Source organism: Polypterus senegalus, chromosome 4, assembly GCF_016835505.1.
Source record: "Polypterus senegalus isolate Bchr_013 chromosome 4, ASM1683550v1, whole genome shotgun sequence".
In the NCBI taxonomy this organism is placed as follows: domain Eukaryota; kingdom Metazoa; phylum Chordata; class Cladistia; order Polypteriformes; family Polypteridae; genus Polypterus; species Polypterus senegalus.
This window is the reverse complement of record NC_053157.1, coordinates 34088060-34107141: the sequence shown is the minus strand read 5'-3', so window position 1 is coordinate 34107141 and position 19082 is coordinate 34088060. Positions and strand designations below refer to the sequence as shown.

The 19082-nt window shown below is 35.4% G+C and overlaps 1 protein-coding gene across 14 annotated transcripts in view; it reads left to right on the top strand.

Annotated features, from left to right (window-relative positions):
- Positions 1–19082, top strand: part of LOC120527245 (transcription factor 4) — a 303004-nt gene that overhangs the window by 71363 nt on the left and 212559 nt on the right. For all 14 annotated transcript variants that reach the window (XM_039750445.1, XM_039750437.1, XM_039750441.1 and 11 more), the window contains one exon: positions 13313–13374. In XM_039750445.1, coding sequence (XP_039606379.1) covers positions 13313–13374 — 62 coding nt within the window. The remainder of the gene's footprint in view (positions 1–13312; positions 13375–19082) is intronic.

Here is a 19082-nt window from a genome sequence, read left to right as displayed (position 1 = left end):
TGCTAATCAACTTTTAAAACAAAAATAACCAACACGTGCATATTCTAAAGATGAATGGGAGAACAGATGAATGAAATGGTGTTGTTAGTCATCCGTTATTTGTACATACTGTTGCAAAATGCTTTAAACAGTACAAAGAAGGCACTGCATTAAACATATGGAATTTTAAAAAGAGAGAATTTTTTTACTCTGTCTGCAAATTGAAGACCTACTGCTGTGAACCCCTGCCTGTCCCTGAAAGTGACTTTATAAATGTAAACGATCCTGGTCCCCAATACATGCATATACTCCAAAATTGGTTTAATAGGTATAGGCTGTTTTCCGATAACTTGCAAGATAACCATATTAATAAGTTTCTGTTTTATGTCAACCTGACTTAATTTCATCACTGTGAAAGAAATAGTCTTGTCTGTCAGTGTAACTTTATTAGCTCCTGATTGATGCAGTGCAGAGTTTCATGCTGTTTGCCAGCACAGCTTTGAAAAACTGTGTGGGACCTTGGGGCCTAATGCCATCCCTGCATAGTTAACACTCTATGCACATAAGCACAGACTAATATTGTGCTTATAATTAGAAAGAATGATCAACTGAAAATATATGAGGAATTATTAGCATCATATCTATAAATATGCATGAGAATCCAAATAAAATCAGTAAGGATGGAAATTACATTTTCTGTCTGTTGCAGCACGTTAAATATAGAACTTATTTATTTTTACAGTTTGTATTAAGTTTCTGATGTGTTTGCATTTTTGTACATTTTTATGTCCATTTGGTTTATTTTAATAAACATATGTTAAAGACAGCATAGATATAATTAAAGCAGCCCATTTTTTGTATCATTTTATAAACAGGCATTTGCCAGATTCGAAAATACCACAGTTTTTGACTAAAAGATATAGGAGATTTTGTGCTTCCTGGTTCATCTGTAGGGGCTCGGACATGCCTAAAGATTAACAGAATAATCCAATAACAATAGATCAAAATCTCAAACTTCCTATTTATTTTAATTTATGCCAGTAGTTGTACATTTTGTAAATAAGTAGCTGGGTAGTGTTAGTCAAAAACACACTAGTAGTTTATAAATTGACACACATTTTTCTATACAGTATTTGCAAAAGTGTTTTCAACTGTTCCACTTTGCATATTGCTAGCAGTCTGTCCGTAAGGCAAGGTTTGTTGTATTTCCTAAGAATAAGCAACTAATAGTTACATTCAAGGCAACAATCCCTAATATTTTAATAGGCTGGTTCATTTTGTCTTTTTTCCTCTGCGTGTTTCACTTGATAATTGCCTTGACATATAGTCTTCTCATCCTGGTTAGAAACCGTGTATCTTTACATTTTTAGTTTAAAGGAATGGTATTTTGCTTTTAAAGATTTTTTTTTCGGAAGGGATAGAGATCCATTATAAATGGCCGGCACAGTACATCTTTTATCATCTCTCCAGCACTGTTTACTTAAAAATTAGCATGGCATATTCTGTTTTTACGATACTAATATTGTTTCTTGGCATTTTCAGAAATCTAAATTTAACATGTTTTACTGAACATATTTTTAGTACAATTCTATGCTTGCAAAAGACCATCGCCTAACCTGGCAATATAAGGTGTAATACAAAAAGCCACCATGGACAAAATAGTCTATGGCAATCACTCATGTTCGCATGTACAGGTCCAGGTTAGAGTTGCTAATTAACCTTACCTTTGGCATATGGACATTTTCTGAGAGGACAACTTAAACACCTTTTAAGGTACCTATGAAATATTACAAATTCATATTCCTATTCCAAATTGTGCATTTCATATTCCAAATTCATATTCCTAGGAGTTACCTTATAGTGACATAGTAACATTTACTGTATTTAGGTTACTGAATATTAAATCAAAAGATTGAATCCTCAAAGAATCTGTGCCCTTTCAGTTGAATTACTGAATGATTGGATGAGGTTTGCAGACAGAAGTGGAGGGAAGAGCAAACAAGAAATTAACAATTTCCTGTCCTACTTCTTTCATTGCTTTGGTAGAATCTTTTAAATAAAAAATAAAAATTTATTTTTGGACCACATGAGTCAAAACAAATAGGCAAAGTCATAATTAAAAAGTTTGCCCACTGCATTGTAGCGTATGAAAATATTACTTTGCTGTCATGTTATTTCGACTGCCATTGTTACAAAATTCTGAATATAAACAAGCAACTTTGACCAAGTGTCATACAGCTCAAGAAACTTTTAGCATCTATTATTATATTAGTACTTTGCCAAATGTTTCAAGATGTACAAAACAATATGTAAAGGTTTATTTGAATTGTGATCTTGAGTGATCAGAAAATCCTTGGGTACTGTTGGTTTGACTTTGTGTCGAATGAGCGGTTGCTGATGGAGTACCTGCATTGTGAGGGAGCATCAGTTATGGCACTACGGCCATGTGGCGCGTTTCTCTGAGGATGAACCAGTTCGTAAGATCCTCATTGTTAGGGACCCGTGGCTGGACCAGGCCAAGGGGGTCGCCCACGTAACACCTGGCTACGGCAGATTGTTCATTTCCGGAGGGTTGGACTGGACTATGCATCTGCGTGGAGAGTTGCAAACCGGAATGCTGAGTTGTTTCGTCGTGTAGTGGGTGTGGCAACGCACTGTACCAGTGCATGCTGCCCGACTTGACTTGAAATCTTGAGTAAAAAAAAAAAAATAGTTTTCATCTACCAAAATTAGGCAATTTTGGTACTGTGACAAAAGAAGATGAAGGTCCAAGTACAGGGATTAGTCAAATGCATTTTTCTGCAAAAGTGGCTGGACTTTTTACAAAAAAATGGTATCAGTACCTGTTTCATTTGCAAACAGCTGATGCAAAGTACCCTCACTGAACAATAATGTAAAGTGTATACATTTATGCATTAAATATATATATTCTATACAATGATTTTTGTTAATGATTTATTGAGATTTTTGGATAGTGAGGAGTCGAGGCTCTTTGACAGTGAATCAGTGAGGAAACAAAAGAATAAACCTGGCATTCTTCTGGATATGGAGTAGGAGGTCAGAGCACACCTGATACTTTGGGCTTTATACCAATTTCACCTTCACGTACAGCTTCAGCTCTTTATGAATCCCTGAATTTGGCATGTTGCTTGAAACTTGCATTTACCTTAAATAAATAGCAGAGTATGTAAAAAGGTGGAAGGTAAAAAGGAAGCATGCTTTTGAATAAAGGCTACCTGCCTTCATGTTAGTTGTGAATTTTGAAACAAACTGTGAGATAACCTGCCAACAATCAATCTGAATTTTACTTTGCAGTGAGTTGTGACCAGTGACAATATACTAAACAGCAGCAACCAGCAGTATCAGTTGATGGTACTGTATTATGACAAACTCAACAATGTAAGGTGAAAAATTGTTTCATATATGAGTGGGCAATATACCAGTTGGTATGGTATATCAGTTGAAATTCTCCTTCTGGTGTGGAAATAAAAAAAACATAGCTTTATCTTTATGCTGAAAATCCCTGGAAACTTGCAAACACATTTAAATTTAAAACACAAAACAATTAAATCTGCATATGGAATGGAAAAGAGGAAATCTGATTTTCTGTCAGTGTGTTCTTGTTTTAAAGGTAGTATGTAAGCCTATCTAGAGTGTTGTGTGGTTTAATCCGATTAATGCATTGATGCAAATTGGACAGTAGGGCGGAAAAAAAGCTATGAACTGTGCTGTGCCTGCTTGGTGGCAACATTGTGAGTGATAGATGAATAAAGAGAAGTTCAGTTTCTTTAAGAGAAGTGAATACCTACTGTTGAATCTATTTGAGTAGAAAAGGGTTAAGAAGTGTTTTTGATGGATAAGAGTTGTGCCTTTGTGCATGATTTATCAGTAGTACATTAGTTGTTTGTTATAGATTTGGCTCACCTGGTAATAGTACACAGAAGTACAATATGTTGGTGTGTATCAAAACCACCAAAATTTAATTATACAATGATATGGATTTTTTTGCCTTACTGCACACTCCCGTTTCAAGTATTAAAACAAAAAATGTTCAGGGATGGAGAGCATGACAGTGTAATAATTTAGGATGGTTACTCATATCATAGTGTTTTGTACTCTTAAATACCATAAGAAAATAAAATTGGACAACACAGTAATGAAGTAGCAGAAAGTACATTTTAGTCAGTTTTTCCAGGCACTTTTTTATTTCGATGATACATGCACAGCCAGGATCATACAGTAGAACTGAACTAGAAAAGGTTATTTCTACATATGAACCTGCACTTGGAAGAGAAAAGCATTTGCTGCTGGTTGGAAAATCTTCCATATAGCAATTTTTATTTTTTTTATTTTTTTATTTTATTGAGAAGCCTCCTTTGAAGAGCCATCTTTAAGAGGGTTGGTGAAGGCACTTATTGTAGAGCCTTTCTTTAAATGTTGGCATGCCAGTCCCTTTGTCTGATTAGCAAATATTAAATGTAGTCCAAAATAGTGTGTATTGCTGTTATTAATATCTTGGATCTGAACATAATGATTACTGTTTAGACTTTCAAAAATTTATTTACTTGTAAAAACTTACAAGATGCTCAAAGTAAAGATTATAGCAATACAGTAGTAAGTTGCTTGGGAAATATATTACTAAGCAGACTGTTTTGGCAGATTTATGTTCATCAGGTACATTGTTAAACTTACTCATGCAGGAATTTTAAATTCTCATTTAATTATTTAATTATTAACTTATTTTTATTATCTAAGGTTTCCATATTTTTCTTAGAGAGGAACAAAATCATAAGGCATCAAATGCAATAGTGTAAATTTTACTCTGAATAATTACTACACTGAAGAAAGAATACACTTCTTTATTTCAGTCCTAAAAATGTCTGATTTCTGCCATGCACATCTGTTCAGGTCAGAAGGCTCAACTTCAGCTAGTGAAGTGGATGGGGCACCAAGCTTTGAAATACTTCTAGTATTTCAAACTCATTTTAAGATGTGTTTGGAAAAGCTGAGTCTGTAGGTAAAGTGGTGTTCTGGGTAGGACATTCGATTTTAAAGCAGGAGGTTACAGGTTCAGTTTGCACCTGCTGCACTGCGTCATTTGACCTGTCTCCAGCTGTTAAAAATCTGTGGAAAGCTATATCTTGATCATTTAAGTCATCTTGAATAAAGGAATCAACCAAATGCATCATCTTAATTTTCTGTACATTTAAATTAAATCATTTGACATAAAAGCAAACAGGAGCTGTTTCGCTTTTATGTTTCATGGTTGTGAAATTTTAGGTTTTTTTTCCTGTTCTGGTAAGGTATAGGCTTAAGCTAGTATGATAGGTAATATATATTATTTATTGTATGTTTAAGGGTAAGTTTCTTGTCATGTGAGTAACACTAAAATGAATAATGGGCTTTGAAAATCTGTGAATGAGTGAATTCCTGGCAGGGTATTTTATTTAAAAATACTACAACAAAGAGCTATCAGGCTAAAATAACACTGATTCATGCTTTTCAAGTGAACTTTTTAAAGAGATAGGCCTATGGCTGATTTCTTTGGCAAATTAACTGGCAAAATGAGTGCCCAGTTAATTTGAAGTCATTTTTTAAAGAGACTTTATACTTAAACTCTGCAAAAACATCAAACATTTTTTGACCAATATAGTGATGGCAGGGTGCAAAAGGACAGCATTTTCATGAGGGTACCTTGATCATATTGTTCATATGTCCTGGTTATTACTGATTTTTATTTTTAGTTAACTTTATAACCTCTTTAGATGCAGAAGCCCATAAGATTCCCAACACCTGCTGTAGGAAATTTTTGCACTGGTTGCCAAGGAAGCAGTAAATTGGTTTGTGGGAGGGAGAGGTGAATCAGCTTCCATGATATTACACAAACATACTATTACAGAGATCCTGTAATTTATTTGATATGAAATTGTAAAATATGTACTATATGTTTAATAGTAAAAATCGAAAACATAATTTGAATTAACTGTAAATATTGGTGTTTATACTCACAATTAGGCTTTAAATAATAAAAACGTGAGCTTGTCTGATGATACAGTGATTAAAATAAAATTCTCCACTGCTACCTCCTCGTATGCAGCCATGGCTGTTTCTGGCCTTTTATTGGCTCTAAAATGTATATCCGGTTTTGGTCCCGATCCTTTATTACTCTCCCTGCGTGGGTTAAGGGCCCTCTGCTGTTCATGAGGCCCCAAGCAGTTGCTAAGCTCACACATCAACAACAACATTTATTTATATAGCACATTTTCATACAAAAGTAGCTCAAAGTGCTTTACATAATGAAGAATAGAAAAATAAAAGACACAGTAAGAAAATAACATAAGTCAACATTAATTAACATAGAATAAGAGTAAGGTCCAATGGCCAGGGTGGACAGAAAAAACAAAAAAAACCTCCAGACGGCTGGAGAAAAAATAAAATCTGTAGGGATTCCAGACCATGAGACCACCCAGTCCCCTCTGGGCATTCTACCTAACATAAATGAAACAGTACACTTTGGATTTAGGGTTCTCATGGAAGGACTTGATGATGATGGTCACGTAGACTTCTGGCTTTTGATCCATCCATAATTGCTGGAACATCATGATGCTTTGAGTAGGTGGTGGTGGCGCAGGCCGGAAAAAGAAACAGAAGAGAGGGTCAGTACGGATTTTAGAGCCACCATGAATAGTTATTATTAAGAATTGAACATACAGAGTATCAGGATTAAGTTAAAGTTAAGTTATAAAAAGGCCATGTTAAAGTAATGTGTTTTCAGCAGTGTTTTAAAGTGCTCCACTGTATCAGCCTGGCGAATTCCTATTGGCAGGCTATTCCAGATTTTAGGTGCATAGCAGCAGAAGGCCACCTCACCACTTCTTTTAAGTTTAGCTTTTGGAATTCTAAGGAGATACTAATTTGAGGATCTAAGGTTACGATTTGGAACATAAGGTGTCAGACATTCCGATATATAAGATGGGGTGAGATTATTTAAGGCTTTATAAACCATAAGCAGAATTTTAAAGTCAATCCTGAATGACACAGGTAACCAGATTAGTGACATCAAAACTGGAGAGATGTGCTCGGATTTTCTTTTCCTAGTTAGGATTCTAGCAGCTGCATTCTGCACTAGTTGCAAACGATTTATGTCTTTTTTGGGTAGTCCTGAGAGGAGTGCTTTACAGTAATCTAGTCGACTGAAAACAAACGTGTGAACTAATTTCTCAGCATCTTTCAGTGATATAAGAGGTCTAACTATAGCTATGTTTCTTAAGTGGAAAAAATGCTGTCCTAGTGATCTGATTAATATGAGATTTAAAATTCAGATTACAGTCAACAATTGCCCCTAAGCTTTTTACCTCCGTCTTGACTTTTAATCCTAATGTATCCAGTTTATTTCTAATAGCCTCATTGTATCCATTATTGCCAATCACTAAGATTTCAGTTTTCTCTTTATTTAACTTGAGAAAGTTACTATTCATCCATTCTGAGATACAAGTCAGACATTGTGTTAGTGAATCAATAGAATCAGGGTCATCAGGTGCTATTGATAAGTACAGCTGTGTGTCATCAGCATAGCTGTGGTAGCTCACGTTGTGCCCTGAGATAATCTGACCTAATGGAAGCATGTAGATTGAGAATAACAGCGGACCCAGGATAGAGCCTTGTGGAACACCATATTGGATATCATGTGTCTTCGAGTTGTAATTACCACAACTAACAAATAATTTTCATCCTGTAAGGTAGGATTCAAACCAATTTAAGACACTGCCAGAGAGGCCCACCCATTGACTAAGGCGATTTCTAAGAATATTATGATCAATGGTGTCAAATGCAGCACTCAGATCTAAGAGGATGAGAACAGATAAATGGCCTCTGTCTGCATTCACCCGCAAATCATTTACTACTTTAACAAGTGCAGTTTCTGTGCTGTGATTTGTTCCAAAACCCGACTGAAATTTATCAAGAATAGCATGTTTATTTAGGTGGTCATTTAACTGCATAATGACTGCCTTCTCCAGAACTTTACTTAAGAAAGGCAGGTTAGAGATGGGTCTAAAATTGTCAAGAGCCGAGGGGTCGACATACCAGCAAAACGACTCTGTGCATCTGTGTGTGAGCACAAATACATTCTTTCTGTTGGTGATGGAAATACTTCTTGTTGCTAATATAGGAGCAAAATTCGTTGACTTAAATTCCTCATGCTAGGAACCAGCATTGGGTTGGTTATCAGCAAAAAATGTGGCTATTGGGTGATTTTAGGACTTGTAATTTTTGTTTGGGTTTGTGTGTAGTCTGGAATTCAAATGCTCACTGATAACTTAAGATTGATTATCAATTTAAGTTGGGTGTTTAAAAACATTTTGACATGTGACTGTTAAAGATATTTTTTAAAAATAGATGGATTGTGAAGTTTGCCTCAATATTATATAAACATTATTTTTAACTTTATGTAACAATTTTTAATTATCTTTACAATATTTTCATAATTAAGTTACTGTATCATCATATCTGACATTAGCCTATCCCACCTCTTTAACATGATATCTGAAAAGTACCATAAAACAAGAATCAGTTCCAGCATTTAAAGCAATGTAGTGTACAATCTCATAATTTAAACTATCCAATAATATTTTATTTTTTGCGTCATGAATCATACAGAAGGAAAAAAGATAAGTACCACAGACAAAGGAAAAAAAAATGTGTTTGTAAATTAAACTTGGTAGGTTATTGCAGGTTAGTGAATGTGAGTGCACAGTGGGAAAAATTCAAAAATGTTAAGGATAATAAGGGGCAAAAATACAGGAATAACAAAGATAGTAATGGATGAGGCTAGTCATTTAGAGAAAAACAACCTTCCTGATTTAAAGGTTTTAAGGATATGGAAGATAATGAGAACTAAGTGGTGGGTTAGTGTGCTTCATAGTATGGATGAAAAATTCAGATTCATGCGGTGGTACGATTGTGTTGTGCTGGAAGTCCTCCACCATTTACAATTGAAGCAAACTGAACTAAGTTATGAGTACCAATAATGTAAATGATAAAAAGGGAGAATGCTGAAGAGGTGGGATTATATTAAAATATTCATGTTTAATTTAGTTTAAATAGTGTGAATTACATTACATATACTTTATTAATCCCAAAGGGTAATTTGGATGTATATGATGATGGGTCTGAGATTATTACAACATTTTATAGTTTATGGATTTAGATTGAGTCTTTTGTGGTGTTGTATATGTATAGTTCACATAAAGATTTTTAATCTAAGGTAAAGTGCACATTGTACAATGCAATTCTCATGTGCGTGTTGCACATACAGTAGACTAGTGGTGGTAACAATATCAACAAACAAAAGCAATACATTACTTAGAGTTAAGATTCACAGAACTCAATATCCTGCTTTGATTTCCATTTTAAAGCAGATTAAGAGATATGCTGTGTTTTCATAGGACATGGTCTTCCTACGTGAAGAATGATATGGAATGATTACTAATTTCACAGTTAGATGCAGTGCTCTGATAGATGTATTGGTCATTATAATCTTTTACTCTTTGGTTAAAATGAAGTACAAGTTTATAAATGGCTATTCTTGTACTCAATCACTTTTGCTCATTCTTGGGCCGGTTGTTTTTTGCAGTGGGCAGTTTTGTATTGTGGAATTAATCAACTTTGAATTGCTGGCTATAATTCGAGGTCAGATGCATTTTTTGTTTGGCCTAATAGCAGCAGAGTATGTGACCAAGACAACATTAAAGTGTACTTCCCTCAAAAATGATATTATGATGCTTACCCAAAGTACTTTGTAGTAATGACCAAGGAAAAAAAATCATCTCATGTTTTCATGCAGAACAAGAGAATAAAGATTATGAGATAATTGAACCCAATAGTGACCAGTGCTGTAGAACAGCAAACAATGTGAAAAACATCCATGGAAAAACCAGTCTCATATTACTCGTGTCATATAATCCACATGTCTGCTCTTCAGTCATATTCTGAAAACACAACAAACACAAGCATTTTTTACTAAAATATTATTAATGGTTACTTCCTGAATAACCAGCATCTATAATAATAAAAGGCAAAGCCTTTACTGACTGACTGACTCATCACTAATTCTCCAACTTCCCATGTAGGTAGAAAGCTGAAATTTGGCAGGCTTATTCCTTACAGCTTATTTTAAAAAGTTAAGCAGGTTTCATTTCGAAATTCTACGCGTAATGGTCGATAACGGTTGACAATGTCCGCCATGTTGAACTTTCTTATTTATGGCCCCATCTTCACGAAATTTGGTAGGTGGCTTCCCTGCGCTAACCAAAACTGATGTACATACTTATTTCGGTGGTATGACGCCACTGTCGGCCGCCATATTGAATTTTCCAAACGTCACTAATTCTCCAACTTCCCGTATAGGTAGAAGGCTGAAATTTGGCAGGCTCATTCCTTACAGCTTATTTTAAAAAGTTAAGCAGGTTTCATTTCGAAATTCTACGCGTAATGGTCATAACGGTCAACAATGTCCGCCATGTTGAACTTTCTTATTTATGGCCCCATCTTCTCGAAATTTGGTAGGCGGCTTCCCTGCACTAACCGAAACCAATGTACGTACTTATTTCGGTGGTATGATGCCACTTTCAGCCGCCATATTGAACTTTTCAACAGTCTTTGTACTTATGGGCCCATCTTCAAGAAATTTGGTACATTGCTCAGGTATCCATTTCCTTTATCATTCCAACCCCCATTACCATGTCTATCGAGATGATCACTATCGATCAAAGAACTATCACTTACCGAGTGGTTTCCATGCCCGGAGATACCACCTACCTTTTCCATTCTCTTTGTTACATATTGCACGGCCATATCAGGCTCACTCTTGATATCCGGAGGAACATTGTGTCTTATGTATTGAATGACTGGGACAGGTTCAAGGTGTGGACTGATGACGGTACAGGAGATAATTATACTACACAGGAGCACTATAAGAGTGAAATGCTTAAGCCCTTCACCTATGGTTCTGCATGTGAGTTGATGGATGCCGCTGAATTGTTCGGTTGTCGCTTTCAAGTGTACCGAAATGGCCAAATATTTTACACCTTTCGACAACCGCCAATGCCTCTTAAACATCTTAGATTCACAGGTGACGATTTCAGTAGTGGACACTTTGATGTTTATGAATGTTTAAACTCTCAAAAGCTGGATGTGATTTTATCGCTGAAACTGGTTGTGTGCTTACAACGCTTGACAGATGCCGAATGTCACTTCAATACAACAAATCCTGCAAATACTGTCATAATTGAAACAAACCATGAAACTCAAACCGATTATGACAGCAGCAATCCAAGCTGTGAGATTTGAGACAAGATTACTGTTCACATGGCCAACTGTAAGTTGCATGCTCAAGAGTAAGCTCAGCGCACAGCTTGGTCATGTTACAACCGGAGAGCCGAACTGACAACATGGTATACAAAGAGATCCTTAACAAATAATTACTGGCATATTTTCCCTCAGTTTAAAAAGGTTAAATTTTTCTTCTTAATAAAAATTTTAATGCAGTACTTCGCCGCTGCGAAGCGCGGGTATTTTGCTAGTACACTATAAACAGAAAAAAACACATTCACATGATAACATGGTTTTGAATTGAAAACGTTATTCTTAACCAGGGGTCCTCAATCACTGTCCTGGAGGGGTGCAGTGGCTGCAGGTTTTTACTCTAACCCAACTTCTTAAAAAGAAGCACGTATTGCTCAAGTAACACTTCTGCTTTACTTTAGTTGTCTCGCTCGTTAAGAGTTTGAACCCTTATTGCTTATTTTGTCTTAAACAGCTGTATTCTTGGTTTTTAATTGCTCCTAATTAGCAATAACATGCAAATGACAAAATAGACCAGCATTTCTCCATTTAGCTTCTTACCATTTACACCTGTGTGTATTTATCATGAACTATTGGGTTTAATTAAATACTGGAAGGAAAATGAGGAGAAAAAAGTGAAGGACTGAGAATTACTTATCCATTTTAGCTTTCAAATCATTTGGATGATATCCTTAGAAAGGGAAAAAAAATTTGGATGTGAGAATTACCTGACAGCAGAATTAAAGCACTAAAAAGCCATGAAATTAAATCGTTGGCAAAAATTGCTTTCTAATTAAGCAACCGGGTTAGAACAAAAACCGGAAGCCACTGCGGCCCTCCAGGACTATGATTGAGGACCCCTGTTCTTAACCAATGAATTAGGGAGTGTGTCAGATCTTCAATTCAAATGAAAACATGACGTTAATTTTCTCTGCCGTCACTTCAAGCTTACATGGTGTAAGTAACATATAAAAATATATCTTTTTTTTGTTTTTGTTTTTAGTGCAGCAAAGTGTGCTGTCTGTCCATGAGGATATTTTTGAAAATCTCAAACTAGTGATTAATTGACTTTAAATGGCAGGTGCTGCTCAGTAGATTACTACGGACTTTTTAAGGGATGTGACAGAGTAAACAATGATACTGCTAAAAATAAAACAATATGTCATAATAATATGGACCATAAATCTAATTCAGCAGTTTTTCTTATTGAGCTGTTTTAAATGTCACATTGTTACAGAGTTGTAGCAAAAAATTCTCTCGATTAATATATATTTCTGTGTTTAGGTTGGGGTTATGAAAAATGTGCAGATGTTGTAACAGACACTTTAAGTGTTCAGATATTTCGTTTATGTCTTACAGTATTTAGATTGAAATTGATTTGCATTTCTTTGCCTATATTGATATATTATTATAATTCTAATTCATTTAGTTTTATAAATTTCATTTGAATGAATGGAATCAATAGTGTGAATGTTCAGAAGATCTAGAAAAACCCCAGCTCATTTACTATAGCTGCTGTTTATCCAGTTTTTTGCTTTTGGAAGAAAAATGTTTTTAGCTCTTGTGGTCAAGTTTATTTATGGGAATTGAACATTACGTATCTAAAACTTGCGCAGTCTGGTAAATTTATTTGTTAGCATAAATATAAGTAGTTTAGGAATATATCTGGCCAATCTCTGTTTACCAGGAAATCTGATTTAAGTTACTGCAAATATGTGCAACCAATATATGTTGATATATAGTATAAACGTATCAGAACTAATCTACCTCAATTTTAAGCATTTGCTTTAATTTGTATGTTTAAGACATTAAAGTGTTAATATTTCATCAAAGACTTTTTTGAATTATTAAACTTACTGGAGAGAGTGGACTCAAGTGTCTGCTGATCATCCTAAACATGCTTGAATATGAAAACTATTTGTAACCATGTACAAATAATTAAAGGTGAGTTCTGAAACTGATTATTAATATTTTTCACCTTCCTCTCTAGGTCAGGAAGACAGAACAAGCTCTGGGTCATGGTGTAATGGTAGTCGTCCCAGTCCATCAAGAGTAAGTATATTTGTCTTAGTTCTACAGCACTGTTTGATAGCAATGAAAAACTTGAGCATATCATTTTTAGTATTTCAATTATTCTATTTTACACTGTGTCATTAACATTAATTAGTTTAGAACATTTTAATATAGAAAGTAAAAAGAGTAGGAATTAATCACATTTAACTCTTTCAGTCAATAATTTAGTGTAAAATACATTTGCTAGCTTATTGCTCTTTATGGACCAGGGCTAAATTTCCTGTTGTTACTTCCTATGTGACATTTGCATGTTCTGCATATGCCCACGTGATTTTATTATTTTTTTTTTTCTCCATTGTTCTCTAGCTTCCTTCTAAATCAAAAACATCCTGTATTTAAAAGCAATGTGAGCATGATTCTAGTGTTCCAAATGTTATTTTAGAACCTAACACAAACTAACTAGTCCTTTGCATATGAATAAACTGTGAAAATACAGTTAGGTCGATACTTATTTAAACAGTGACACCATTTACATAATTTTGGCTTTAGCATTTGAAATGAAGAATTAATTACATGATTGAAGTGTAGGCTTTTCAGTATTAATTGAAAGGGTTTAACAGAAATATAGTATGAGCCATTTAGGAATGACAACCATTTTAGTACATGGTCCTCCCACTTACAGGGGCTCAGAAGTATTTGAACAATTGACTGACAAGCTGTTCCATAGCCAGGTGTGAGCAGGTTCCTCATTATTTCATTAACCATTAAACAGGTAGAAGGTTTGGAGTTGATTCTGAGTGTGAAATTTTCACTTGGAAGTTGTTGCTGTGAACTCTTAATATGAAGTCCAAAGTCCTATCCATGCAAGTAAAAACAGACCATCACTATGCAGAGAAAACAAAACAAACCTATCAGAGAGATAGCATAAACACCAGGAGTGGGCAAATCAACCATCTGGTAGGTTCTTAAAGAGATGGAATGCAATGGTGAGCCCAGCAACAACTGAAGGCCTCGACAACCATTGAAGACAAGAGAAAACTTAACAAAAGTTAATACAGAGGGTTTACCACAAGGTGCAAACCATTGGTAATCCTCAAACATAGGAAGCACAGATCAGACATTATCAGAAAATATTTTTAAAAAAATCCAGTTTTGGAGAAGTTTTCTTTGAACAAATGAAATTAATATGTACCAGAATGATGGATATATAAGGGAAGGAATGACTCATGATCAGTAGCATACCACATCATTTGTGAAAGATGGTGGAGGTGGTGTTATGGCATAGGCATGCGTGACTACCAATGGAAGTGGGTTACTGGTGTTTATTGATGATATGACTACTGACAAAAGTTGCAGGATGGTTTCTGAAGTGTATAAGGCTATACTTTCTGCTTAGATTCAGACAAATGCTGCAAAACTGATAGAACGATGCTTCACAGTACCAATGGACATAAAGCCAAAATACACTGTGAAAGCAACCCAAATGATTTTCAAAGCAAAGAAGTGGAATATTCTTCAAAGGCCAAGTCAGTCATCTGACCTCAACCCAACTGGACATGCAGTTCACTTAGTGAAGACAAACTGAGTGCCAAAAGTCCAACAAACAGGCAGAACCTGAAGACAACTACAGTGAAGGCCATCAGTAGGGTGGAAAACCAACACTTGGAGAAAGCCATGGTTTCCAGACTTCAGGCAGTCATTGAGTGCAAAGGATTTTCAACCAAATATTGAGCATGATTGTTATGTTTATGATTATGTTCGTTTGTCCAAATACTTTTGAGCTCCTGAAAATGGGAGACTATTTATTAAAATGGTTATCTTTTCTAAATGGCTCATACAGTGCTTTTGTTAAATGCCTTAAATTAAAACTTTAAAAATGAAAAGTTTACACTTCAATAACATCTTGATTGCTTCATTTCAAATCAATTGCAGTGGTGCACAGAGCCAAAATTATGAAAATTGTATTACTGTCCAAATACTTATGGACCTAATTGTAATTTATCTTCTATATACTTATTTTTCATTTGTTGCCATTTAATCTGTACTTGCCATGTACTTTCTTTGATATTTTTTAAACATACTAAACATTCATATTATTTTGCTTGTTTTTCTGTCAGTAATGGATATAATCTGATATTGTATTTGTTACCTGAAATAAGTTGAATGGCTGGTAGAGAATTGTCATGGTACATTGAGTACCAGCCTGACATTGTTTGAGCAGCTTAATTGGTGTCATTTAGTGTAGAGTCTTTGAAAAGCGAGATAATTGTTACTAATCTCAAGTCAGCATTTTATAATGTAGTGATGGCTAACAAAATATATATTTGAAATGTCAGTGTTCAAAATGGTCACCTTTGTTATTATTTTATTATTATGCTTGTTCTTCCTTATGAGGAAACAATATCAAGCATTTAGTAACTGTTATAATTTATTTTTATTTAAAAAATTTTTGGCATAATGTTTTGGTAGCCAATAAAAACCTAATTGAATTCTATGTTAAATGAAATCAATTATTAATTTAAACAACAAAAAGATGAGCTAGCAACTATCTGTTTTAAATGATTTGCTGAGTATTGAAGTTGTTTCATAGTAAACATTAGATTTTTCTTTTTTAAGCTTGACTGGAAATATTTTTAACCATAAGAAAAAGCTATTGTTTACGATATCCTTACTTTCAGTCAGTTCACATTTATTGTATGAAATAGGTAAATTTGACAAGGCAATATATATTTTTTAAGGTTCAGTGTATTGCTAGAATTATAACCCTACATGATTTGTGTTTCCAAATAACATTGTCTCCAATTGTGCTGAACCGTTCATCACATTTCTAGATTTTGTTTAACTCCACTAATGAAATGAATGGCACGCTCTTCACATGGGATTTTTTTTGTCATACTTTTGCTTATCACTTTATTACCTCCCCCATATAGCAAGGTGCCATAAATCATTTTATTTTATAACAAGAGCAGAATACAGCATACTGTATTTTATACACTGTCCTCATTAGATTATGTTACTTAAACAGCAACAGTTTATTTGTCTCGAAGATCAAGGTTCCTATCTCTAAATTTTATAGTAGAGCCTCTTCATAGGAGTGATCAGCAGTGCTTTGAGGTATTGTACCTTTTGGAATTTGGCTGAATGTGTTTTTCTGCTGAATAGTTTGTATGGAAACTTCTGAGTCTGGGGAGCCCCAGGCTTGTGTATACCTAGACAGGTCATTTCAGATTCCATCTTGTGTGATTTCTTGCATAGATCCAGTTATCACTGATTGGTCTTATGCAGGTAATTTAGACTTCCTGACATTCTGAAATGAGAGGAACTGCCAATGATCAAAGCACAGACCGCTTTGTGAAAAGTGGTACAATAATGCTTTGCCATCGGTTCAGTCACAGTTCAGTGGCTTTAATTAACAAAGACATTGCTTGAAATATTTTAAACATAAATGGGATAAACAAGAATTGCTCACACCTTGATAAAGTGCAAAGGCTGTTTATATAAATGCTGTTATTTCCCAGAATAGCCGGCCATATATCTTTTTACTTATAGCTCAAATTGTTTTTGACAGTCACATAAACAACACAACTGTACATAACAGTAGCTCTAATAAAGACCTTTTGGTAGATGCTCTGAGCTTGCACAAAAAGATACATCAAACACAAGTATCCTGAGAATTTTTTGGTACATGCTTGGCACAACATTGCAAAATAACAATTATATTTTCTGCCTATAAATACATTTATTCTCAGAGTTAAAAAAATATTTTTTGAAAAAATATTATTGTATATAATTTACTAGCGTCTGGGAGCCTGATCGAATCGGGCTACAAATTCTACGTTTGTGATATCCATACTTTCTCTGCAAAGAATCATTTGTTTTGTTAAGTCCTTGAAATGATTTTGTTATCATGGCACTGATTTGTGCTTAAAATAGACCTTTTCAGTCGATGTAATGAAGAGCTTCCTGTTTAAACTGGGCTGCGAGATGTGAACTCGGCTGTTTAGCGCACCTCATTTGATATTTTCCGGCAAACAAATTTTCAAAACTAACCCTATTATACGACTCTAATCAGAGTTGGAGTAATAATTATGTTGGCGTGGTCATTTTAGATCTGAGATCAGCTGAAATTTAAACAATGACCATTGTTGTTATTACCCTGCTGTCATGACTCAGTTTGCCAATAGATGTCAGAAGGACGGATGCTAAAACCGAATTGCCCAAAATAGATTTCAACATACCAAGCAAATAGCGATACATTCTTACGGTTCAAGGAGCTGTCGAAGGGTTTAAGTCAGTCGATGATGTTAGTCATGGAAAGTACGCCCCACCAAACAAACGTTCCAAAAACCAACCGAACTTACTATTGTCTGCTCGAACCAACACCGACTTACTATACTCGGCCGTCCAGCGGCGTCACTGAAGCATTCAAACATTCTTAGCCACTCATGCAATACTGCATCCACGTTTGCCACGTGATGTTCTAACTACAGAGGTAGAGTCCCATTGCATGGTTCTAACTTGTATTGAAGCGAACACCATACATATGGATAGTATCAAATTATATATCAGGATCTTCATAAATGTTAGCATAGGTTGAATATTCCAAATCCAAAATGTTCCAAATTCCAAAGCTTTTTGAGAGCTGACATGATGATACAAGTGGAAAATTCCACAGAAGGGGTCTCTTATAAAACTTTACTTGGACTCGAGCGTGAAAATATCCTTACACCAAAAAATTACTGTAAATGATGTATTTGCAGATCTGAAACAAATTTATTTTTTCAGGGAGGGATGGGAGTGGAATTCCTTTGTGAAGCTTATCCCAGACATTAGATCCCAGATCTCCATTTCTTCTTCTGGCTCTGTTGAATTAGCCGCTCCTGCACACGGCTCCCTCACCAGCTTTGAACCCATTTCGCTCCCCTATCTGGAAAAAATCATCGTCTCAGTGAAGCCTTCAGGCTCTCCGGACGATGTGGTGCCGTCCAGACTGCTGAAAGATGTGTTTCCTGCGATTCGATATGATGTCCTAAAGATCATAACTAGTAGTCTATCCTTGGCTATAGTTCCTCGTGCTTTCAAACACGCAGTTGTACATCCAATCGTGAAAAAACCTGATCTTGACCCTGCCATTCTCTCCAATCTTTGTCCAATCTCCAAACTACCTTTCTTTTCAAAAATACTCGAAAAAGTAGTTTATGAGCAATTAACTCATCACCTACAGGACCATCAGGTAATGGACCTTTTTCAGTCAGGCTTTAGGCCCCAACACAGCACAGAAACTGTGCATTTACATGTCCTAAATGACGTCCTTTTGGCATTGGACTCAGGACTCCACATGATTATGGTTCTTCTCGACTTATCTGCTGCCTTCGACACAATCGATCACGACATCATGATCTCCCGACTCGAATCCTGGGCTGGTGTATCTGGCTTAGCCCTTGACTGATTCAGGTCATATTTCTGCAACAGGACTCTCGGAGTCATGCTAGACGATTTTTCATCTGAATCAGTCCCACTCCCATGTGGGGTCCCCCAAGGTTCCATTTTAGGGCCACTACTTTTTTCAATCTACATTCTGCCTTTAGGTGCAATTTTTAGAAAACATGCAATTTCATATCGCCTATATGCTGACGACTGCCAAATTTATTTCTCCCTCAAGCCAACTGACTCCACCAAACCTCTCTTCGACTGCCTATCTGACATTAAGGACTGGCTGGCTGTAAACTTCCTTCACCTAACGATTC